Below are 25,495 nucleotides of genomic sequence, written 5' to 3'. Positions count from 1 at the left end.
CACCCACTATCAACATCCTGGGGGTTAGCAATGACCAGAAACTCAGCTGGACTCACCACATAAACACAGTGGCTACAAAAGCAGGTCAGAAGCTAGGAATACTGTGACGAGCAACTCACTCACCTCCTGACTCACAAAGCCTGTCCATCACTGAGAAGGCATAAGTCAGGAGTGTGATGAAATACTCCCACTTGCCAGGATGGGTTCAACTCCAACAACACCGAAGAAGCTCGATGCCCTCCAAGACAAAGCAGCCCGATTGACTGGCACCACATCGACAAGCCTCCATTTCCTCCACCAGCGACCTTCAGTTGCAGCAGTGTATACTGTCTCCAAGATGAACTGTAGAAATTCACTAAAGATCCTCAGACAGCACCTTCCAAACCCATGACCACTTCCATCTAGAAGGACAAGGGATACATCAATACATGGGAACACCATCACCTTCAAGATCCCTTCCAAGCCTCTCACCATCCTGACATGGGAATAAATCACCATCCCTTCACTGTCGCTGGGTCAAAATCCCGGAACTCCCTCTTTAATGGCATATGGGTCAACCCTCAGTAGGTGGACTGCAGAAGTTCAAGAAGGCAGGTAACATAATCTTCTCAAGGGCAATAAATGCTGGCTAGCCAGCAACATCTACATCCCACAAATGGATAATTAAAAAAAAACACCCCTTTCAGGAAATGGTGGCTCACGGACTCTAATTATTCAGGTTGTATTCCCGCTTTCAGGCATTCTGAAAAGCAACAGAGAGCATAAAATGACATTGTACTGTCTGCAAATTAAGGCCTCTCTCTGCTGGGTTTACCAATTGAAAAGCAAGATCCTCTTGGACAAAGAGTCTAAAGTAATTGTCACTACTCACTATAGGATGCACTCTTCCTTATAAGAATACATAACCTTTTCCACAGCAAAGGTGGGTGAAATATTTGCCAATCAGAGCAGATATGAACTCTGCCTGAAACTCTAAAGACAATCCAAAAATTCAGAAGTTATCACAAGCACACGTCTTCCATTTGGCATAAATGTCCTATTGTACAAACAGGTAGCACTCTGAGCCTCATTTCCCACCCCACCAACATTCGCTTACAAAGAATCATGAGCCGCCATTTCCACCACCTCCAGCAGGATGCTATCACTAAACACATAGTCCTCTTCCCTCCTTGTCAGCCTTCTGCAGGGACCATTCCCTCTGGAATACCCTGGTTCACTCCTCCTCCACTCCCAACACCCCACTGCACCTTCCCATGCAACTGCGGAAGGCACAACATCTGGCTGTTTACTTCCTCCCTCCACACTACCCCAGACCCAGACACACCTTCTTGGTGAAGCAGTAATTTACCTGCACTTCACTTAAAGTAGTCTCCTATATTCTCTGCTCACAGGGAGACAAACACAGACTAGATGACCTCTTCACAAAATATTGTGTCCACAAAAACAATTTGAGCTTCCTGTTGCCTGCTGTTCAACACACCATCGTGATCCCTGGCCAACCAATATGCCTTGGACTTGATGCAGTGCTCCAATAAAGCTCAGCTGAAAGAACCATAGAACCATACAGTGTAGAAGAGGCCCTTTGGCCCATTGAGTCTGCAGCAACGTGAGAAACACCTGACCTTCAACCTAATCCCAATTTCTATCACTTGGCCCATAGCACTGAATGTTAAGACGTGCCAAGTGCTCGTCCAGGTATTTTTTAAAGGATGTGAAGCAATTTGCCTCTATCATCCTTCCAGGCAGCGCAGCTGATAGCATCATAACTATCTGCATAAAAATGATTTCCTCACATTTTCCTCAACCTCCTGCCCCTCACCTTAAACCTGTGTCCCCTCGTGACTGACACTTCAACCAAGCGAACAGCTGCTCCTTATATACTCTGTCCACGTCCCTCAATTTTGTGCCTGGGAACTCTGCAATCTTAGGGACTCAATATTGAGTTCAATAATTTTAGGGCTTGAACACCTTCTCCAATGTCCTTACTCCAACCCCTACACACCAGGCCTTGTCATCACAAGGGCTGCTCCCACAAGCATCAACAACTAATGGTCCCAATTACCAGCTATTGATTCTCCTAGGCTGTCCTCAAACATTCCATTGTCTGTCCAACTGCTGTTTTTCTCTCTCTCTAGGCTTCATCTCCACCAATCAGTTACTCCTCCTCCCATCCCAAATTCAGCATATAAACCAAACTCAGTTCTGAAAAGGGGTCACTGAACTTGAAATGTTACTTCTGGCTTTCTCTCCACAGATGTATTGACCTGCTGAGTTTTCCAACAATTTCTGTTGTAGTGGATATTGAATATTGTTCTGACTCTATCAAACTACAGGGGCCCAACAAAGCAGCCCGATCTCCAAATATTTAATTCTCTAACAATTTACAACCACAGCTAATAATCCTTTCTTAAAAAAAGAAATAAAAATACATTAGCACATTCAGAATTGACTGCACATGAAGTGTTGGAATTGGATTGCAATGTGGTCTGGTTATATATGCCGAGTTTCCATTAACTTTCTTTTTAGATTAGATTAGATTAGATTACTTACAGTGTGGAAACAGGCCCTTCGGCCCAACAAGTCCACACCGCCCCGCCGAAGCGCAACCCACCCATACCCCTACATTTACCCCTTACCTAACACTACGGGCAATTTAGCATGTCCAATTCACCTGGCCTGCACATCTTTGGACTGTGGGAGGAAACCGGAGCACCCGGAGGAAACCCACGCAGACACGGGGAGAACGTGCAAACTCCACACAGTCAGTCGCCTGAGGCGGGAATTGAACCCGGGTCTCTGGCGCTGTGAGGCAGCAGTGCTAACCACTGTGCCACCGTGCCGCCCACAAATACATATACTAATGTCAAGATGATCTACAAGTGAAGTCTGTTCAGCATTCCTTTCTTATAAAAGTTTTAGTGGAAGAACAAATGAAATGGGGGAGCAGAGGGTCAATCAGCTAATTTGGATGGATGGATCATGTATAAAGATTATTAATCAAGGAACACTTAAACATGCATCTCAACTATATGTGCATGGGACATATTATGTAACTACGTATTACATAAGCACAATCCATAGCTCTACTCTATGATAGTAGAACTAGTTCTCTTTTATGGTAATGTTCCAAAGAGTCAAAAGCAACTTGGAAACATAGAAAGCCTGGAGAGTGAGAACTAGTCATTCCAGATCTTCTGCTTAGAGTAGCTTCTATAAGGTAATCGGAGTCTGGGAATCAGTGCTTGTGATTGAACATAAATCGAAGGCCAAACTAATTGCTGTATTGAAGTTGTTACTATATTAAAACCTTATGCATGAATCATAATTGGAATTTTCATCAGATTAACAACTCTTTTTTGCAATGGTTATCACCAAGAAATTGGATTAATAACAAACATTACAGTTGAGTAATGCAATGGCACCCTCTGGTGGAACCTAAGTGTGAAGTTTTCACCTAATCAAGAAACTACTACATTCCTAATCCGTAAAAAAGCAGCAAATAGATCAAGTTTTGAAGCTGCAGTGCGAGCTTTAGATTCTAAGTTTAACTGTCCTCATTTACTTGCTTACATTAAGCTCAATTAAACACATGTTCTGATGAAAGGTTATTGTCCTGATACATTAACATTATTCCTCTCTTAATGCCAGACTGGCTGAGCATTGCTGCATTTTCTGTTTCAGTCGTATGTGCATGATAACAAGGTTGTGAAAGGTCACTGGAGGGCTGATTTTCTAAAATTTTGCATTTGTATAAGAGTCTGACAAACTGAGCCCTTCATTCATGGGAATGTCAGATCACTGACTGCCTAGCATTTACTCTCCATCCCTAGTTACCTTTGAGAAGGTATTGATCTACCTTCTTGAACTGCTGCATTCAATATGCTGTTGGTACAGCCACAATGCTATTCGAGAAGGAGTTCCAGGACTGTGACCCAATAACACTGAAGAAACAGTGACACATTTCCAAGTCAGGATGGCAAGTGGCTTCTAGTTGTGGTCATAGGTTTGTAGGGGGATACATTACCAAAGGAACCTTGGTGACATTTTGCAGTTCATCTTGCATATGGGTACACACTGCTGTGACGAAATGTGGTGGTAGAGGAGTGAAAGTTTGCGGATGTTGAGCCAATCAAGTCAGTTGCTTTGTCGTAGATGGTGTGAAGGTTTTTGACTGTTGTTGTAGCTCACTCATTCAGGCAAGAGAGGAGTATTCTATCACACTCTTGACTGATAACTTGTAAATGCTAGGCAGGATCTGGGGAAATCAGGAGGGGTCCTTGATGATACATTTGATTAAATGCCTCAGTGTCAAGAACAGTCACTCGCCTTCACTTCCTGAATTCAGTTTTTTTTATCCATATATGAACCAAGGCAATTGAGGTTGAACGATATTTCTCAAATTATAATCAATACCAATGACCCCCAGAGGTGGTATGTGACAGAAAAATGAAATGCTAAACAGGTTTCCCTGAACTGATAACAAACAAAACGGTCTCTGAATTTTCAATACAACATCTCAGTTGGCTGTAACTGTAAGCAAAGAAAGGGGAAGTTGCAATGTAACTTATACACAAATGAATTGATGCCTGATATGTAAAGATGTAGCCAGAGTGGGATCTATGTACCAGATTTATTAGATTTTGAGCTGGACCATCACTATACCAGTACATAGAAGACAGCAATAAATGCAACACCCTGGCAGTGACATCCACTTCCTGTGAACTAATTTTAGGAAAAAGCAATTACAAACCAAATTTGGAGCTCAAAGGATGCCAGGGAGACACAAGCATGCAATGAAAACGGAAAAAGAATCTTGCTTTTCAGGTGAATTCTTCAAACAAGGACCAGGACAATTAGATCAAGTTGAGAGGGAAAATGAAGAGGAAAATATGAACGTAGGAATAGAAATTGGAGGTGTAGTGGACAGCAAAGAGGGTTACCTCAGATTACAACAGGATCTGGACCAGATGGGCCAATGGGCTGAGAAGTGGCAGATGGAGTTTATTCAGATAAATGCGAGGTGCTGCATTTTGGGAAAGCAAATCTTAGCAGGACTTATACACTTAATGGTAAGGTCCTAGGGAGTGTTGCTGAACCAAGAGACCTTGGAGTGCAGGTTTATAGCTCCTTGAAAGTGGAGTCGCAGGTAGATAGGATAGTGAAGGAGGCATTTGGTATGCTTTCCTTTATTGGTCAGAGTATTGAGTACAGGAGTTGGGAGGTCATGTTGCGGCTGTACAGGACATTAGTTAGGCCACTTTTGGAATATTGCGTGCAATTCTGGTCTCCTCCCTATTGGAAAGATGTTGTGAAAGTTGAAAGGGTTCAGAAAAGATTTACAAGGATGTTGCCAGGTTTGGAGAATTTGAGCTATAGGGAGAGGCTGAACAGGCTGGGGCTGTTTTACCTGGAGCATCGGAGGCTGAGGGGTGACCTTATAGAGGTTTACAAATTTATGAGGGGCATGGATCGGGTAAATAGGCAAAGTCTTTTCCCTGGGGTCAGGGAGTCCAGAACAAGAGGGCATAGGTTTAGGGTGAGAGGGGAAAGATATAAAAGAGACCTCAGGGGCAACCTTTTCACTCAGAGGGTGGTATGTGTATGGAATGAACTGCCAGAGGAAGTGGTGGAGGCTGGTATAATTGCAACATTTAAGAGGCATTTGGATGGGTATATGAATAGGAAGGGTTTGGAGGGATATGGGCCGGGTGCTGGCAGATGGGACTAGATGGGGTTGGAATATCTGGTCGGCATGGACAGGTTGGACCGAAAGGTCTGTTTCCATGCTGTACATCTCTATGACGCTATGAGATGGCAGGTAAATTTTCTACCGATAGTAAAAGAGACAGGTTGGCTCTCTTTGTCAGCTTTCTCTGCTACTTCAGTGAAAATTCAGTTAGATTTATCGAGAGTGATCGTGTCAATTATGATCTGTCCTCTACAATTTTATTATTCTTTTGTGGGTTGTACATGTCACTGGCAAGACCAGCATTTGTAACCTTGTCCAAATTCTTAATCACTCTTGAACTGGGTGGCTGGCAAAGCCAATTAAGAGGGCAGTTAACTGTCAACCACAATGCTTTGAGTCAGAAATCATCTTTGACTAGGATGGCTGGTTTCCTTTCCTGAAGGACATTAGTGAATTAAGTGGGTTTGCACAATCACCACTACTGGGCCTAATTTTATATTCCAAATTTCTGAATTGAACTTTAATTCTGCCGGCTATCATATTGGATTTGAACCCATGACCTGACAGCATTAGCCTGGGCCTCTGGATTAGAGTCCATTGACTTTATCACTATGCCACTATACATGCACTGCAAAACCCATGGTACCTTTTCTTAGTTAACTCAAACTTCTCCAAGATTTTCTACTGATTATTGTTTCTAAAGTTCTTCCTGCACTGATGTTGAACTGACTAGACTGTCCTGAGGGCTGTTCTTCACACTTTTTTGTGAAATTATGTCAGATTTACCAATCCTAATTCTCTGGTATCTCTCTCATGTAATATTGCACTATTTTGACTTCTACTTTACTATGCAGCCTGAGATGCAAACTATTTGGAGCATGCAACATTTTCACTCTTACATTTAGCTAGCCATTTCACTGAATCACTTCTCGCCCACTTAGTTTCCACTATCTCTACTTCCACTGATATTTTGTTGTATGCCTCCTCTTTTGTGACCACCAAAACAAAGTACTCATTCAATATTCTAACCTTGCCTCACATCATAATCACCTTTTTGACCCTAACTATTCCTCTATTCCTGATGAAGGGCTTTTGCCCGAAATACCGATTTCCTGCTCCTCGGATGCTGCCTGACCTGCTGTGCTTTTCCAGCACCACTCTGATCTAAACAGTGATCCATTAATGGCCACTTAACAGCCTCAGCCTATGTCTGATCAGATAATTTTGTTCCCAGCAGGCAAGCCTTCCAGACTTGGAAAGTGGTGGAAGGGGGCTGCCTGCAAGTTGAGGAGATGGGAGGGGCCTTGAATTGGACTGTAGTCAAGGACAGAGTTAGAGGTTAGTTAGGGGTGAGTTAGAGATCAGTTAGGAGTAAGTTATAGAGGTTGGGTTTGTTTTCCTTGGACCAAAGAAGACCAAAGAGAAATTTTATACAGGTGTACAAGAGTATAGCAAGTGTAGATAAGGCAAAGGAAAGATGTGTCCATCAGTAAATGGTGCTAGAACTATGTGCCACAGACTTGAGGCTTTGAGCAAGAGCCATGTGAGGAAGAACTTTTTTATGCAACAATGGTAGTTCCTTAAAACTTGTTGCCGACAAGTGTGGCAGTAGGCCATCAGTCATTACCATAACTACTTCACCCAGTCCCCACACACTATTTCTTACATGACATATCTGAACGTCTTTCCATAACACCTTTTTACAGTAAAAAGATGGGTAAAGGAAGATTCAAATATAATATTTACCCTGATACTCTTCCGATCCCTGTGATGATGCCTCCTGCCGGTACCTCTTCCTCGCCATACAGTTGATAACCCGCAAATTGTGAAAATTCCAGGAATGGAGATCTGTCAAATAAAATTTATCTTTTCTAAATAAAAAAGTTCTAACATGCTTAATGTTACTGTTGATAATATATTACTGAGTCAACAGCTGGACTATTTTTTGTTTGTAGGATTTTACTGTGCATTAGTTGGCTGTAAAAATTGTCTACAAAGACAGAATGTGTCAAATGCCAGGGCCCACATCCTTACCAACCTTCTTTATTTCTTATTTTCCCAACAGTAGCTGCTCCATCAGCCAACTCACAATCATTTACTGGAACTTTCACCCCGAGCACATTCACTCTTTCACAAAGCTACAGGGTTCCAAAAGTATGAGTCGTGATGCTGTGGAAAGGCTGGAACTATCATAATGCATACTTTTCTATTTTTTAAATGACTGCTGTAAGCCACTACTGCCTCTTACATGCACTGCTCACATTTAAACTTCAACATCAGATCAGGACAAGGCCATAGTTGGAAAAAAAATGCTGAGAATCTCAGCATGTCTGGCAGTAACTCTGAACGAAAGGAGAGTTAATGTTTCAAGTCCAGTTTGACTTTTCTCCAGAATAAATTGGAGAACTGGGCAACACTAAAGCAAATGAATTTAGAGAAAAATGTCCTCATGCCATGTTGATCACAGTTCACTGAATCCCCGTCAAAGATCAGCAAGGCGGCCTTTGTATGGAGCCACAGGAGATGGGGCAGATACCAAATGAGTATTTTGCATCAGTGTTTACTGTGGAAAAGGACATGGAAGATATAGAATGTAGGGAAATAGATGGTGACATCTTGAAAAATGTCCATATTACAGAGGAAGAAGTGCTGAATGTCTTGAAACAGATAAGAGGGTATAAGTCCCCAGGACCTGATCAGGTATACCCGAGAACTCTGTGGGAAGCTAGGGAAGTGATTGCTGGGCCTCTTACTGAGATATTTGTATCATCGATAGCCACAGGTGAGGTGCCAAAGGACTGGAGGTTAGCTAACGTGGTGCCACTATTTAAGAAAGATGGTAAGGACAAGCCAGGGAACTATAGACCAGTGAGCCTGATGTCGGTGGTGAACAAGTTGTTGGAGCGGCAGGATGTACCTGAATAGGAAAGACAAAGACTGATTCGGGATAGTCAACATGGCTTTATGCGTGGGAAATCATGTCTCACAAACTTGATTGAGTTTTTTGAAGAAGTAACAAAGAGGAGTGAGGAAGGCAGAGCAGTAGATGTGATCTATATGTATTTCAGTAAGGCATTCGACAAGGTTCCCCATCGGAGACTGATTAGCAAGATTAGATCTCATGGAATACAGGGAGAACTAGCCATTTGGATACAGAACAAGCTCAAATATAGAAGACAGAGGGTGGTGGTAGAGGGTTGTTTTTCAGACTGGAGGCCTGTGACCAGTGGAGTGCCACAAGGATCGGTGCTGGGTCCATTACTTTTCATCATTTATATAAATAATTTGAATGTGAGCATAAGAGGTATTGTTAGTAAGTTTGCAGATGACACCAAAATTGGAGGTGCAGTGGACAGCAAAGAGGGTTACCTCAGATTACAACAGGATCTTGATCAGATGGGCCAATGGGCTGAGAAGTGGCAGATGGAGTTTAATTTAAATAAACGTGAGGTGCTGCATTTTGGGAAAGCAAATCTTAGCAGGACTTGTACACTTAATGGTAAGGTCCTAGGGAGTGTTGCTGAACAAAGAGACCTTGGAGTGCAGGTTCATAGCTCCTGGAAAGTGGAGTTGCAGGTAGACAGGATAGTGAAGGTGGTGTTTGGTATGCTTTCCTTTATTGGTCAGCATATCGAGTACAGGAATTGGGATGTCATGTTACAGCTGTACAGGATATTGGTTAGGCCACTTTTGGAACATTGCGTGCAATTCTGGTCTCCATCCTATTGGAAAGATGTTGTGAAACTTGAAAGGGTTCAAAAAAGATTTACAAGGATGTTGCCAGGGCTGGAGGATTTGAGCTATAGGGAGAGCCTGAATAGGCTGGGGCTGTTTTCCCTGGAGCATCGGAGGCTGAGGGGTGACCTTTTGGAGGTTTACAAAATTATGAGGGGCATGGGTCGGGTAAATAGGCAAAGTCTTTTCCCTGGGGTAGGGGAGTCCAGAACTAGAGGGCATAGTTTTAGGGTGAGAGGGGAAAGATATAAAAGAGACCTAAGAAGCAACCTTTTCACTCAGAGGGTGGTACGTGTACTGAATGAGCTGCCAGAGGAAGTGGTGAAGGCTGGTGCAATTGCAACATTTAAAAGGCATCTGGACGGGTATATGAATAGGAAGCATTTGGAGGGATATGGGCCAGGTGCTGGCAGGTGGGACTAGATTGGGTTGGGATGGTCGGCATGGACGAGTTGGACCAAAGGGTCTGTTTCCGTGCTGCACATCTCTATGACTATTGGACAGGTGAGCGTCTGAGGTAATTTTGTACTCCACTCTCTAGCTTGAATTAAGCCACATAAAACATTTCAGAATGCCATCAAACTAGTTCACAGATATTCAGTAAAAAAAACTAATTGTTCAGGCATCTTAAGACACACCTCGAGGGCAGGTAGGACTTGGACCCAGACCTTCAAGACAGGGACAATACCACTATGCTGAAATAGGCCCTAATTCAGTTAATTAGGGAGAACATTAAAAGAATGACTAAACACCTGTCTTCATGAAGGCTTCTCAATAGCACAGAAACTACACAGGTTTCCTGCTGTTTAGAGTTGCTTTCAACTTGCTGCTTGCATGACAACATCGCTAACTATAACAACTGTTTCCCTTTTATCAGATTAGAAATAAAATGAGTCATAATACAGGTTTCCCCAAGATTAAAAACATTCCACAATTACAAGCTCAATTCAATCATGCAATTGTCAAATATGTTAAAGAGCGGAATAAACAATTGGTTTTTCTGACATTAGCAGTGAAAATTGAAAATTCCCCTAGCAACAGAAAGCTGTGACGTAAGGTACGTATACATATAAGATAGAGATTTGGAGTTTAACATAAAGGCAGGTGAACATGGATCAGTCCAGAAAGGCACTTGGGATAGTGACCTCAGTGCACCAGTTCCAAGAAAGCACGTGACTGCAGTCACGGGCTTAAGAGAAACCCACAGTGCTAATAAATTTAATGTTTATATTATTGTTTTACACAGGTAGAGTAAACACAACCCAACAATTAGTTTAGTTCTAACTTTGGAACAGAAGGTTCAAGGCTTTAGCTTAGAAGTATCCGTAGTTCAATTCAGAAGTAAACAATTTCTCTAACAGGAGAATCGTGTCAGTTCTGGGGAAACAGTTAATCTAACTGAAATGTTTTAGTGTGGTGTTTCCAAGCCAGGAGATCTTTTACAGAAGTCTTCAATAATGAAAACAATAAGTGCTGAAGAAACTCAGGAGATCTGGCAACATCTGTGGAGAGAGAAACAAAGTTGATAATTCCACAGTGTTGATAACATTCAAATTTTCAATTTATGGAATCTTTACCATTTAAAAATGTAAACATTGGGCTGTAATTTAATGTTTGGTTCAGATGACATCTAGAAGCTGTGGTATTAATTCTGATGGAGAGTCATATCATATTTGAAACATTGACTTTATTTCTCTCTCCACACATGCTGAATTTCTCCAGCATATTTTACTTTTATATCAGCTTTCCGGCAACCACATTATTTTACTTCTTTCTATTATGAAAGCCTTCAAGTTATTAAAACTGAGAAGGTTTGGACCATCAAAATAGTAAACGGTTCATGCCATCAGACTTAGAAAGGAACTGTAAAACAAAATCTCAATAGTTTAGGAAAGAAACTGGAAACAGTTAAGTAAATATTTTAAAAGCTGAAATACACATGATATTTCTTTGGAATTAAGTCTCTGCAACAGCGAATATTCGGAAGCAGGTTGGAACTTTGTTTTGATATTTGTGTTAAGATCTTTCCAATTCTCCTCCATATACAGCTTTACTTGTCATTTTCTTCTTTTGTGCAACAAACTTATACAAAAATTAAACACATGATCTATCAAGTCAGATTTCATTTCAGGATTTAGTTTTTCTAGAACAGGAATTATCGCCAGCTGGGATTGAAACAGTACAGTGCAGTTCATTTTCATAAGCAGTAGCGTAACCAGACCTATACAGAAACACTTTCCACAGCAAGTTGATCCAAAAAATATCCCTTCATTCTCAACCATTTTTAAAATTTATTCAGCTTTAAGAAATAATGTAAGATTTCTGAATATTGGGAGTGAGTAATAAGTCTGTAATTTAATTAAGGAATTAATATCATAGCTTCTCGACGTCATCTGAACCAAAGGTTAAAATACAGCCAATGCCTTTATTTTTAAATAATACAAGTTCAATAAATTGAAAATAAGAGCGATAGTCAATGACAATGTGGTATTTACACAGGTCACCATCTGTGCAAAGACAACATTAAAACATACAGCAATATCATACACCTAAGGTTTGTTATGTTTAAGCACTAAGGTAGAATTATGATGGAATTAAAGCCCTTGTAGAAGACAATTTTTAACCTTCATTTCACATTATTGAAATACTGATTTTCTTTAAGATGATAAACCAAGCAAATTAATAGAATAGAAGTTAAATCATTTGCGTCAATTATTTCTACTTTAAATGTTAAATTTCAATATTTGGAAATGTTAAACAATTAACAGTGTCAAGACAATAGTTACAAAACATTAAATTAGCAATTAATGCTTACCACTCTACAGTGCTGGGAGTACAGGACACATTTACGCCACAGTCAAATCAAGGTACAGGTAGATCAAATTTGAAGGATAAACTTAGATCAACTTTTAAAAATAAATAGTTATTTTAAAATGTACATAAGTTCTTTAAAGACAAAGTCAAGCAAGCATTTACCATTCTTCATTTTTCAACAACATTCCACCTTTCCATCGTAAGAATAAAAGGGAATATACTACAAAGGATGAATTTAACTATCATGAATCTCAGCTAAAACAAATTCACAAATCGATAACATAATAATTCATTCTTAAAATTCATTTGTGGAGTTATATTATTTTCTTATTTCTCAGACAGAAGAGCATGTTTTCCAAGCCCGACAACAGAACTGAATGTGTCTAATATTTTAGTGCAATATACAGGTAGCCTTGTATTTTTTGAGATCCTAATCAAGGGACATTAGACCAAGCTCATGTAGGCCACATCCAGTGGTTTAGAAAATATGTTAAATATCCCATTATACTATCTAAACTAGAAGGGCAACAAGCATGGTAACAATTTTTCCCTGCTTAATACCACTTAAAAATAAATTACCAGGTCAATCATATCACTGTTCTTGTGAGTCACTGTTGTCACAGAATGGCTGCTACATTTGTGTGAATAACCATCACCATACTTCAGCAAATAATTTACCACGTGAATTGCTTTAAAATATTTACATCAAAGGTATTAGGTAAAAACAAGCACTATTCTGCAAGAGCAGTCAGAACTTTACTTTATCTATTTCAATCTTTTACCTCCTACAAAGCAAAATGTGTACATTTTGAATTCAAATATTTTCAATTAGTGAAGGAGTACCAGAAGTATGTTGTGTCACTACTGCATAACATAGATACCTGTATAAGCAAACTGGCAAATCTTGCCAGGCTGCACTGTCAGGCACATCAGTGCCTGGACACCACTTCTTATATTTGTGTAATTGTAGAAAGGGTGATTTAGTGCCAAAATTACAATCCCACCATAATTAATAACACATATAAATCCACTTCCCATGAAGCCAGGTTAAATGAATTATGATTATCTCATATGCTCACACTACTTCAGAAGACTTGGCAAACATTTCCACTTTAAAACAAATTGCTTGATCTGGGTAAAACTGAAGACTACATTAATTATGTACTCCTAATGTTGCAAGGTGGTGGTGGCAATCCTTCTCTTTGATCAGGTGGAGTCTTTGTGATGTGAAAATTGTCAACAATTGGCATTCCATGGCAGATAGGTCTCTGACACTTGATGCGGCTATCCTTGGGAAAGGTTGCAGGATGCAGGAACCCATTGGCAAATCTCTCTTTCAGAATTTGCTGGTCCCTCCACGAATCTGGGAAATACAACTCATTGTGTACAACCAGAATTATATGTTGGGGTAGATATGAGGGGCAGGACGGTGGCTCAGTGGTTAGCACTGCAGTCTCACAGCACCAGGGACCCGGGTTCAATTCCAGCCTCGGGTGACTATGTGGAATTTGCACATTCTCCCAGTGTCTGGTGGGTTTCCTCCGAGTGCTCCGATTTCCTCCCACAGTCCAAAAATTCGCAGGTCAGGTGGATTGGCCATGCAAAATCGTGTTAGGTGCATTAGTCAGAAGGGAAATGGGTCTGGGTGTGTTACTCTTCGGAGGGATGGTGTGGACCTGTTGGGCCGAAGGGCCTGTTTCCAACTGTAGGTCATCTAATCTAATCTAATCACTCCCTTCCTTTAAGGGTTACAGGGAACCAGTTGCTTTTTATGATGATCCAGAAGCTTTCATTGTTCTTTTGCTAATGATTGTCCCTAACTAGTATAATAGAATTTAGTGTCACAATTTGCTATTGTGGGATTTGAACTCATAGCTTCTGGGTACCTTGCACTGTATCATGGCTAACTTGCCATGACAGTCTGCTGCTGACCCCTGTAAATCTCTTGGAGTTTATCTCATTTCTATATCTATTTCTCCATGCATTGGATTCTCTTGCCTCGAAAGGAAACTAAGAAATTAGTTGGCTGTAGTTACGATAAACTTGTGACAAGAATTTTAAAAATGCACACTTTAGGAATACAACTGCTCACCACACAAACAACTGTGCTTGGCATGGGGACACTAAGTTGTAGTTTTAAGGTTAAGTGTATCCTTGAGCATGGTAGCTTGTTACCATTCAATGTATCTATAATTCTTGTGGCAACAGTAACAAATTTAACAAGACAAAGTGAAGTTAACAGCAACAACTGTGAACACATCTATATATGAGAAAACATAGTCTACAAAAGTATGTAAAAAGAGAGCAGAAAATCCTTGCCACATCAGAGATATATTCTGGTTATGAGTCCCTAAATTTTTAGAATGGTTTTAAAAGAAACAAAAAGACATACATTTATATACTGCCTTACCTGACAATAAAATTTTTCCAAGCACTTTACAGGCAGTTTAAATTTATTCTAGGACACTACAACAATTCAATCAATGGCAACTTGTAAGAAGGCCATCAGAAGTAGGAACAGAAGTTGGCCATTCAGCCAAAGTCTGCTCTGGCATTCATTGAGATCCTGGCTGATCTCATATTCCTCAACTCCACATTCCTGCCTGTTCCCAATAATCCTTAATTCCTTCACTGTTTAAAAATGTCTACCTAAGACTTGAATATACTTAACGAAGGATGCTTGTATTTAACTTGCCTAAAACTAACAAAAGGAAAAGTCAGATCATTGCTTTGGTTGCTGTTGGCATCTGCAAATGAATAAAGATCTTCTGAACTTGTTTGCAAAATGCAGAAAAGGGCTTAGTACTACAAGTGTTTTTTCTCCATGGAGTTCAATATACCATCCTTCAAATGTGAAGAGTTAATGCTCCCAATTCCATTAATTCTTAGACTGCTGAGGGTTCCAAAGAAAATCAAGGGTGGTACACCACACGTTTAGTTTTACATTTCATATAACTCTTCAACCAACGCAAGCTGACTCACCCCGGATCAAGTAGTTGGTTGATACGTTCTCTAGGGAGCAACTTCCCTCTAGATGTGTGACGCAGTCGAGCTTTTTCTCCTCCCCCTAAATTGTAAAAAAAAGTTATAAAATCTTGCTTGAATTCATTATTAGTTAAATTTCCAACAGATCTTTAATGGTTAACAAACTGATAAACCTTTCCGTGGATAACACTGATTAAGTTACAAACTTCCGACTCTCACTACTTTTGGTTTGACATTAACCGCAGATGCCCGATAGACATAAAATACAGAACATGACAGATGAAAACAGAAGCTTCTAATTTGCTTTACTTACCACCAAGTATGTTGAAAGATGGTATAATGGGCAAACTTAACTATGGAACATTAGACTTGTCTTTACTCAGTTAATTTTCATGAGATTTTGCATGGCGAGCTGCTTTAAGTGTCAACAGCTCAGCTGGGACCTACATGAACAAGACGAGCAATTATGCATCCCTTTAACCAAATGGATGAATTGTTCATGAGTGGCACGTATTCTAAATCTTTGTAGTGTATGTTAGAATAATGAATTCTATATCAGATGTAGAAAGCACAATAAGGGAAGTATCAATGATAGCCCAGACATTCATAGAGTAGAGGGTCAGTGTGGTGGCTCAGTGGTTAACACTGCTGCCTTACAGCACCAGGAACCCAGCTCAATTCCAGTCTAGGCAACTGTGTGCACTTTGTATGTTCAATCCCTGGCTGCATCAGGTGTTCCAGTTTCTTCCCACAGTCCAAAGATGTGCAGGTTAGGTGGATTAGCCATGCTAAATTGCCCCATAGTGTCTAACAATGTGCAGACTAGATGAATTCATGCTAAATGCGGGGTTATGGGGATAGGGTGGGATGCTCTTTAGAGGTCATTGCAGACTTAATGAGCCAAATGGCCTCTTTCTGCACTGTAGGTACTCTATGATTCTGTGATTCTAGAGCTCATGGAGACAAGCAAAAATCATCATGATCAGTCTATATTTCATAATAAACCCTTCTAGTTCCAATCCCAACATTACCAAAGAATCCATAACATGTTCCTCACGCAAATAAAGCTTATGAACCATGTCCCTCAGCATGATCTGGATTTGACTTCAAATACAGTGACAGTCATGCCCAAACTCTATCAAGGCATAGTCGTACCGAAACTTTACTTAACATTATTATTTTTATTATATGCTGGCTTAATCAGATTTTGTCTGTTCACTCAACCTGTAACAAGTGTCCTCATTTGTTCATAGCTTTTCCTGAAGATAGCAAACTCTTGAGGCTAAACAAAAGACCTGCCCCATGCTGAACAGCATGTACATTAATATGAATGGATTGTCTAATTTACTCATAACTCAAAAGCTATCAGTAAGGCGTCTCAGTTATCAATTCAGAGTGTTTGAAAAGTACTTCTCTCCGTTTCTTCAGACAAACGAAAATCTCGAGATTGAACCAAATTCCTAAACAAAAAGATTCAGCCTTTCAAATCTCAAGCATTATTACTGAACAGGTCAATTCCAGTTATTGACAGTCAGAATACTGCCAATCCACATCAACTGGATGAGACCAAAACCGCAAGAATAACCTTTTCTACATTCACTAAACATTTCACACATCTCAGAAAAGATCAACAGAAGACCAGAAACAATCCCTAGGAACAAAAATGTGAATCAGTCTGGCAGACAACTGGCACTTCATTCAAAGAATCTTCAACCAAAAGTAAGTCATTCAACAGGGTGCACAGTTATTATTTTTAACCATGTTTTCAGGGCGAGGAGATATAAAATAAAATTTACTTTGGTGTCATGTTTGTTCAGTTGATATCTCACGCGTGAAACAATGTCTGATGATGCAGTATACTCGCAGGACTACACTGAAGTATGAAAGTGGTAGAGTGCGAAATGAACCCACAGCTTCTTGCTCGAAAAGTTTCTAAAACCTGTGCCATAAAAAATTGCTTGTTCAAAACAAAAGCCAAACTTTGTGGTGGACTGACTTGCTTTAGTGAAAACTGATATGATGGGGGGGGAAAGAAAGGAAAGCAACCGATAAACATTATTAATTTTCTTATATGCTTACCTAATCTGATTTTGTCTGCTCGCTCATTCAGTTCTGTAACTAGTGTCTTCATTCGTTCATAGTTTTCCTTGAAGACAAACAAAGGTTTGGTGAGACTATGCCTTGTTAATTTGGGTTTTTATTTTCTCTCCACATCCATGACTTGTTCGAGAAAAAAAAACTTCTCAGTAATTCAATCACATACAGACTTATATATCAAACAATACTGGATAAACAGTAAGTAATTCAACAAACGTGAAGAGAACAGACTAATTGCAATTCAATCTTAAAGAAAATGCTTCCCAAAACAAAGACTCCTTTATGTGTTTTCTGATTGATCCATTGTTTTCCAGATTTGTTTTTGGTTTTATTTTCCAATTTACAGCATCAATAGGACTGGGCATTAACGACTGGCTAAAGTAACAGTCAATCGGCCAAGGAGTGGCAAATGGAGTTTAATTTAGATAAATGTGATGTGTTGCATTTTGGAAAGGCAAATCGGGGCAGGACTCATATTTAATGGTAACGTCCTGGGGAGTGTTGCTTAATAGAGACACCTTGGAGTGCAGGTTCATAGTTCTTTCAAAGTGGAATCTCAGGTAGATAGCAGAAAGAAGACGGCGTTTGGTATGCTTTCCTTTATTGGCCAGAGCATTGAGTACAGGAGTTGGAAGCTCATGTTGCAGCTGTACAGGATTTTGGCTATGCCACTTTAGGAATATTGTATGCAATTCTGGTTTCCCTGCTGTAGGCAGAATGTTGTGAAACTTGAAAGGGTTCACTGAAAATTTACAAGGCTGTTGCCACATTTGGAGGGGTTTGAGCTATAGGGAGAGGCTGAATAGGCTGGGCTGTTTTCCTGGAGTATCGGAGGCTGAGGGGTGACCTCATAGAAGATTAGATTAGATTAGATTAGATTACAGTGTGGAAACAGGCCCTTCGGCCCAACAAGTCCACACCCGACCCGCCGAAGCGCAACCCACCCATACCCCTAACCTAACACTACGGGCAATTTAGCATGGCCAATTCACCTGACCTGCACATCTTTGGACTGTGGGAGGAAACCGGAGCACCCGGAGGAAACCCACGCAGACACGGGGAGAATGTGCAAACTCCACACAGTCAGTCGCCTGAGGCGGGAATTGAACCTGGGTCTCCGGCGCTGTGAGGCAGCAGTGCTAACCACTTATGAAATCATGCATAGGGTGAATAATCAAGGTCTTTTCTCTGAATTAGGGGACTCCAGAACTAGAGGACATAGGTTTAGGGCGAGAAGGGAAAGATTTAAAAGGGACTTAAGGGGCCACTTTTTCACACAGAGGGTGGTGCATGGATGGAATGAGCTGCCAGAGGAAGTGGTGGAGGCTGGTACAATTACAATATTTAAAAGGCATATGGATGGGTACATGAATAGGAAGGGTTTAGAGGGATATGGGTCCAGTGCTGGCAAATGGAAATAGACTAATTTAGGATATCTGGTCAGCATGGATGAGTTGGACCGAAGGGTCTGTTTCTGTGCTGTACATCTCTATGACTAAGAGTCTATAACTAAAAATTTTTTAAATTGTGAATTTAAATCGTAATAAAATTCAGGATATTCGGTAACAGTCACTTAGTCGACAGCAGTTTACATGGGTTCAGAAGAAGATCCTGTTTGACCAACTCTCAGATCGATTGAAGAAGTGTCACTCCAAAGATACATAAATATAAAGCATTCCACATGTAGTTATATATATATCTTAAAGTTAAAAACAATATAAGAGTGTTAACTATAGATAACATTTTATGCATGCAAGAGAATAAAAATCTACACCGGTAGTCATGACGAATGTTGAAACAATAATCAAGAGTCCAGGGTGGCTTGCAGGAGCAGGCAAATTTAAAATTAAGGAATCAACCTGGGAAGCCACAACACCAGACTACTAGTAGATTGATCTGAAGAAGGAATAGACGGAGCATGCAATCGTTGGGGCAAAGCAACAGATGGGGGCCAAGCAATCCCATGAGTAACAGATCAGAAGAGACAAACAAAAATGCCCAGGAACCGGTAGAGTGGGCTGACAACAAGAGCCCAGGACCTGAGAAAGAGGGATGTAAAGATGGCTTAGGATCTGACAAACCCTATCCCCACAAAGCTCCCTTCTGCACTCCCACTGACTCTCTTTCTCATTGATGCGCGCACATGTGTGCACACTGTTATGGGGAAAATCACCAGTCTCGGAGTCAGAGTTGGGACTCAATGACAGAGTTTATTGTACAAGGAAATACCGGAGCTCCGGGGAGAGAAAGACACCAACAGCACAGTGGTCAGCTGCAGTTTTTCTCTCCACCCTGAGCACATGTCAAGTTATTTTTATACAATGTGTGATACAATTGGTCAGTGAGTTTATTGTCTTTGTAACATGATTTGTTTATGGCAGAATCGCTGGTAGTTTCGGTGCAGTCATTGTCAGTTCCAGCGCAGTCTTTGTTAATTTCAGCGCAGTTGTTGTTAGTTTCAATGCAGACATTGTCAGTTTCAATGTCTGCGCGGAAGTCCATTGCTGTAGTAATGGGTGTTAACCGTTCTTCCTGAGAAGGACAATTACTGCAGCTCCTGGCTATTAGCACTTTGTATTCAGTCTATATCAAACTGTTAGCATTTTTATCAAAGGTGTTGGCTGGACCCAGATACTTCAGCGGGCAGTGTATGCTATTCATGTGTATTGTCTCCCCCACCCGCCTTAAACTAATCAACTAGATTGTGAGTGCATTGTGCTGGCATTCTGGTGACCCCAGGCAGTGTCTCTATTTGCTCTGCTGTCTCTCCATATTGTGGTCTGGCATCCATCTTATGTGTCAAGTGGCCAACTGATGGCTCAGCAGCCATCTTGTGTGACGTGTTCCCTAGTGTCACCCTGCCCCATGCCATCTTCAAACTTTAGTCCCCCCTTTGTGGTCAAGGAGGCAACTTCAGAGATCTCCCGCAGACCATCAATTTACATGCAGAGGTAGGTCATCCCGGGGGATATCATGGAGTGCCAATTTCGTTGGGGGCTCTTCCATGGTGACACTCACTGCTCGTACAATGCTCATCAGAAGTGCCTCACAGCAAAGCTTTAAACATCCATGGCCCACACAGCATGCCAGCATGAGTGCAATGAGGAGAACGATATTGTGGGGATAACTGAGACGTGGCTTCAAGTGGACAGGGCCTGGGAAATGAATATTCAACGCTATATGTGCTATCGTAAGGACAGACTGACGGGCAGAGGGGGTGGGGTGGCCCTGTTGGTAAGGGATAATATTCAGTCACTTCTGCAGGGGGACCTAGAATCAGGGGATGTAGAGTCAGTGTGGATAGAGCTGAGAAATTCTAAGGGTAGAAAGACCCTCTTGGGAGTTATCTACAGGCCCCCAAACAGTAGTATGGATGTAGGGTGTAAGTTGAATAAGGAGCTGAAATTGGCCTGTCGCAAAGATGTTACTACAGTTGTTATGGGGGATTTCAACATGCAGGTAGACTGGGAGAATCAGGATGGTATTGGACCTCAAGAAAGAGGAGGCTGTCTCTCCATATTGTGGAGTACCTCCGAGATGGATTCTTAGAACAGCTGGTGCTGGAACCTACCAGGGAGAAGGCAATTCTGGATGTGGTATTGTGCAACAAACCAGATTGATCAGGGACCTCGAAGTGAAGGAGCCATTAGGAGGTAGTGACCATAATACAATAAGCTTCAATCTGCAGTTTGAAAGGAAGAGGGTACAATCAGTAGTGACAATATTTCAGTTGAATAAAGGGAACTATGGAGCTATGAGGGAGGAGCTGGCCAAAGTTCAGTGGTGCAATACCTTAGCAGGGGTGACAGTGGAGGAACAATGGCAGATATTTCTGGGTATAATGCAGAAAATGCGGGATCAGTTCATTCCAAAAGGGAAGAAAGATCCTATGAGGGGGCATGGGTGGCCGTGGCTGACGAGGGAAGTTAAGAAACATATAAAGTCAAAAGAGAAAAAGTATAACATAGCAAAGATGAGTGGGAAAACGGAGGACTGGGAAGCTTTTAAAGAACAACAGAGGGTTACTAAGAAGGAAATATGCAGAGAAAAAATGAGGTACGAAGGTAAAATGGCCAAAAATATAAAAGGAGGATAGTAAAAGCTTTTTTAGGTATGTGAAAGGCAAAAAAATGGTTAAGACTAAAATTGGGCCCTTGAAGACAGAAACAGGGGAATATATTATTGGGAACAAAGAAATAGCAGAAGAGTTGAATTGGTACTTCAGATCTGTGTTCACTGGGGAAGACACAAGCAATCTCCCAGAGGTGACAGTGACTGATGGACCTGAACTTAAGGGAATTTATATTTGCCAGGAATTGGTGTTGGAGAGACGGTTAGGTCTGAAGGCTGATAAGTCCTGGAGCCTGATGGCCTACATCCCAGGGTACTAAAGGAGGTGGCTCGAGAAATCGTGGATGCGTTGGTGATTATTTTCCAGAGTTCGATAGATTCAGGATCAGTTCCTGCGGATTGGAGGGTGGCTAATGTTGTACCACTTTTTAAGAAAGGAGCGAGAGAGAAAGCAGGAAATTACAGACCAGTTAGTCTGACCTCAGGGTGGGAAAGATGCTGGAGGTAAAAACAATGACTGCAGATGCTGGAAACCAGATTCTGGATCAGTGGTGCTGGAAGAGCACAGCAATTCAGGCAGCATCCGGCGTGCTGCTCGTCGGATGCTGCCTGAATTTCTGTGCTCTTCCAGCACCACTGATCCGGAAAGATGCTGGAGTCAATTATACAGGATGAAATTATGACACATCTGGATAGTAGTAACAGAATAGGTCAGAGTCAGCATGGATTTATGAAGGGGAAATCATGCTTGACTAATCTTCTGGAATTTTTTGAGGATGTAACTCTGAAGATGGACAAGGGAGATCCAGTGGATGTAGTGTACCTGGACTTTCAGAAAGCCTTTGATAAAGTCCCACATAAGAGGTTAGTGAGCAAAATTAGGGCGCATGGTATTGGGGGCAAAGTACTGACTTGGATTGAAAATTGGTTGGCTGACAGGAAACAAAGAGTAGTGATAAACTGCTTCCTTTCGGAATGGCAGGCGGTGTGACCAGTGGGGTACCGCAGGGATCAATGCTGGGATGGCAGCTTTGTACAATATATATTAATGATATAGAAGATGGTATTAATAGTAACATTAGCAAATTTGGTGATGATACAAAGCTGGGTGGCAGGGTGAAATGCGAGGAGGATGTTAGGAGATTACAGGGTGACCTGGACAGGTTAGGTGAGTGGACAGATGCATGGCAGATGCAGTTTAATGTGGATAAATGTACGGTTATCCACTTTGGTAGCAAGAACAGGAAGGCAGATTACTACCTAAACGGAGTCAAGTTAGGTAAAAGGGCAGTACAAAGAGATCTGGGTGTTCTTGTACACAAGTCAATGAAGGCAAACATGCAGGTACAGCAGGTAGTGAAGAAAGCTAATAGCATGCTGGCCTTCATAACAAGAGGGATTGAGTATAGAAGCAAAGAGGTTCTTCTGCAGCTGTACAGGGCCCTGGTGAGACCGCACCTGGAATATTGTGTGCAGTTCTGGTCTCCAAATTTGAGAAAAGACATTCTGGCTATTGAGGGAGTGCAGCATAGGTTCACGAGGTCAATTCCTGGAATGGCGGGACTATCTTATGTTGAAAGATCGGAGTGACTGGGCTTGTATACCCTTGAGTTTAGAAGACTGAGAGTGGATCTGATTGAGACGTATAAGATTATTAAAGGATTAGACACCCTGGAGGCAGGAAACATGTTTCCACTGATGGGTGAGTCCCGAACCAGAGGACACAGCTTAAAAATAAGGGGTAGGCCATTTAGGACAGAGATGAGGAGAAACTTCTTCACCCAGAGAGTGGTGGGTGTGTGGAATACTCTGCCCCAGAAGGCAGTGGAGGCCCAGTCTCTGGATTCGTTTAAGAAAGAGTTGGATAGAGCTCTCAAGGATAGTGGAATCAAGGGTTATGGAGATAAGGCAGGAACAGGATACTGATTGAGGATGATCAGCCATGATCATAATGAATGGCAGGCTTAAAGGGCAGAATGGCCTACTCCTGCACCTATTGTCTATAACTATCCCGTGTGTCAAATAGTGTCCCCAAGATTTACCAATCAACCAATTTAGCCAGCTGTCTGTGTGGCTCCTTGTTGAAAATTATCTAGCTGGTCTCTGATATTCTTGATGGCTTCTGTAATGTTATAAGAGTCATCAATAACATGGGTGATACAACTGTCACCAATAATTGTACAAACTCCCCCTTGCTGTGCTAATTGATAATCCACCGCGTATCGTGTTTGCTGTGTGTAGAATCTGAGTTCAGCCAGGTCTGTATTAATTGCTTCCAGAGCTTCTGAAGTGCTATTGCCTAAGATAGTCAGGCCACGTACAAGGTAATTTCGGTTTTTAGTGCTGACGACCCCTGCAGCGCCCCCCAAAAGATAGAGATCCCAAGAATCCATATCCCACTGATGACCCCAAAGTGATGGGGACCTGCCAGTCAGCACAGACCTCCTGACTGATGGAGCGGGTCACTATCCTTCTCTGAACATGTCCCACACTGGATATAGTACAGTAAGGGGTACAGCAATTGTCCCTACTGCAAACAAGTTTGGGAGGTCTGGGGTATCTGTCGCGAGTCCCCTTAAATAGAAAAATAAATCCCTTTGTCGCTCACCCATTGTCCTATCCTTCCATCTGTCTGTCCACCCACATTGCCCGAATCCCCTCGAGCTGATGAGAATAGAACAGGTACGTTCATGTGACAGAGCTGACATGGGTACCATTGCACTGAGCACATTTGAATTGTTTGCCCGCGGTCACATTCAAGCATGCCTGCTCACTGCAGGTGCAGGTAAACTGTCCCTGGTGACTGTATAGCACTGATAAATGCACTGTGCCTGAACACATGAATCGTTTTTGAGAACCAGGGCATTAACACATCCCCATCCCTGTCCTGTGAAACAGAATGGTTAATTACCTGGTTTTAAATGGGTTTTCCCTTCCCTAGGCTGGGGGGCCAGGCCCCATGGGCCAGTGGTCCTGCCCAGCAGCACACATCTACCCTGGAGACCCTGCTTGTATTTCCCTATCTGCCCTTTACACGGCTCTCCCAAGGTGTCCACTGTATACAAGTCATGAAGGGTCCACACCAGGTTGGCCACAAATAGGGATTTCACTGAGCGCGGCAGAGGGTAGCAGACAGTTCGGTTCCCATGCACACTTAGGTAGGTTTTAGACAAGAGGTAATCCTCAAATCCTGACATGCTCCTGACAATTGTGACACTTAAACACCGTGAGATATATACATTTTGCAGTCAAAATAAAGTTATCAGTCAAAGTCTTTGCTTGTGTCAGGAGGTGCAGTTGTGCTTCTGTATGGTTTGTTCTGTTGTGTTTTCGGTACTTCCCCCGAGATGACCGTCTTGTCCGCCATTCCTGTTTGCACCTGGGGAATGGTCAGTGACATTAGTTTGGTCACAGGAATCTAAACGGTTTTAGTTGGGTCCAGTGCTTCCATGTGCCTTTTCCATTAGTATCTCTACAGGCACAGGTGTCACCATTTATTACCACGTCGTATGGCCCATTCCATTTTGGGGCAAAACCTAGTTTGTCGAGCAGTGCTCACACCAGGACATGGCTTCCTGCTGCTGGAACCTCAGGGAAGATTTTGAGTTCCCCTGCTTTGTCCTTTTTGTCCTGTTTATCAATTATAGATTTCCGCATCCCTTTCAATTGGGGTCTCAATTCTATCACATATCACCGAATTTTGTCTTTTAGTGGACTCACATCGCTGCCACTTGATTATTATCTCTGGCAATTGCATTGCTCACCCGATCATTAATTCATATGGTGATAGCCTAGTTGCCTGATTTGTAGTGGCTCTTAATTTCATTAGTATGGCTGACAGCACTTCAGCCCATGTTCTGCCTGAGGTTTGTATAACCTTAGCTAAAGTATTTTTGAGCATTTTATTCATTCTCTCTACCATCCCTGAGCTCTGGGGGTGATAGAGAATGTTAAAGTTTTGTCGAATGCTGAGTAGTTGGCAGACAATCTTCATGACCTTGCCTGTAAAACATGTCCCTTGGTCGGAGTTGATCTGGAGATGTATCCCCCACCGGGATTACCTCCTCGGCTAATATTCTAGCTACAGTGGTCGCAGTGCAGCTT

General features: G+C 41.8%; 1 protein-coding gene across 1 annotated transcript in view; it reads right to left on the bottom strand.

Annotated features, from left to right (window-relative positions):
* mccc2 (methylcrotonyl-CoA carboxylase subunit 2) overlaps positions 1-25,495 on the bottom strand; it is a 135,743-nt gene that overhangs the window by 94,684 nt on the left and 15,564 nt on the right. Inside the window, exons 2-4 of the mRNA XM_043707857.2 lie at positions 17,303-17,369; positions 15,221-15,305; positions 7,436-7,537 (exon numbers count right to left, since the gene is read on the bottom strand). Of these exons, the coding sequence (XP_043563792.2) occupies positions 7,436-7,537; positions 15,221-15,305; positions 17,303-17,369 (254 nt within the window). The remainder of the gene's footprint in view (positions 1-7,435; positions 7,538-15,220; positions 15,306-17,302; positions 17,370-25,495) is intronic.

The sequence above is a fragment of the Chiloscyllium plagiosum genome, unplaced genomic scaffold (genome assembly GCF_037043375.1).
Source record: "Chiloscyllium plagiosum isolate Xiang-an unplaced genomic scaffold, Cpla_swu_hap1 HiC_scaffold_2, whole genome shotgun sequence".
NCBI classification, from domain to species: Eukaryota; Metazoa; Chordata; class Chondrichthyes; order Orectolobiformes; family Hemiscylliidae; genus Chiloscyllium; species Chiloscyllium plagiosum.
Note: the sequence above shows the minus strand (reverse complement) of the source record. Positions and strands in the feature narration are given on the sequence as shown.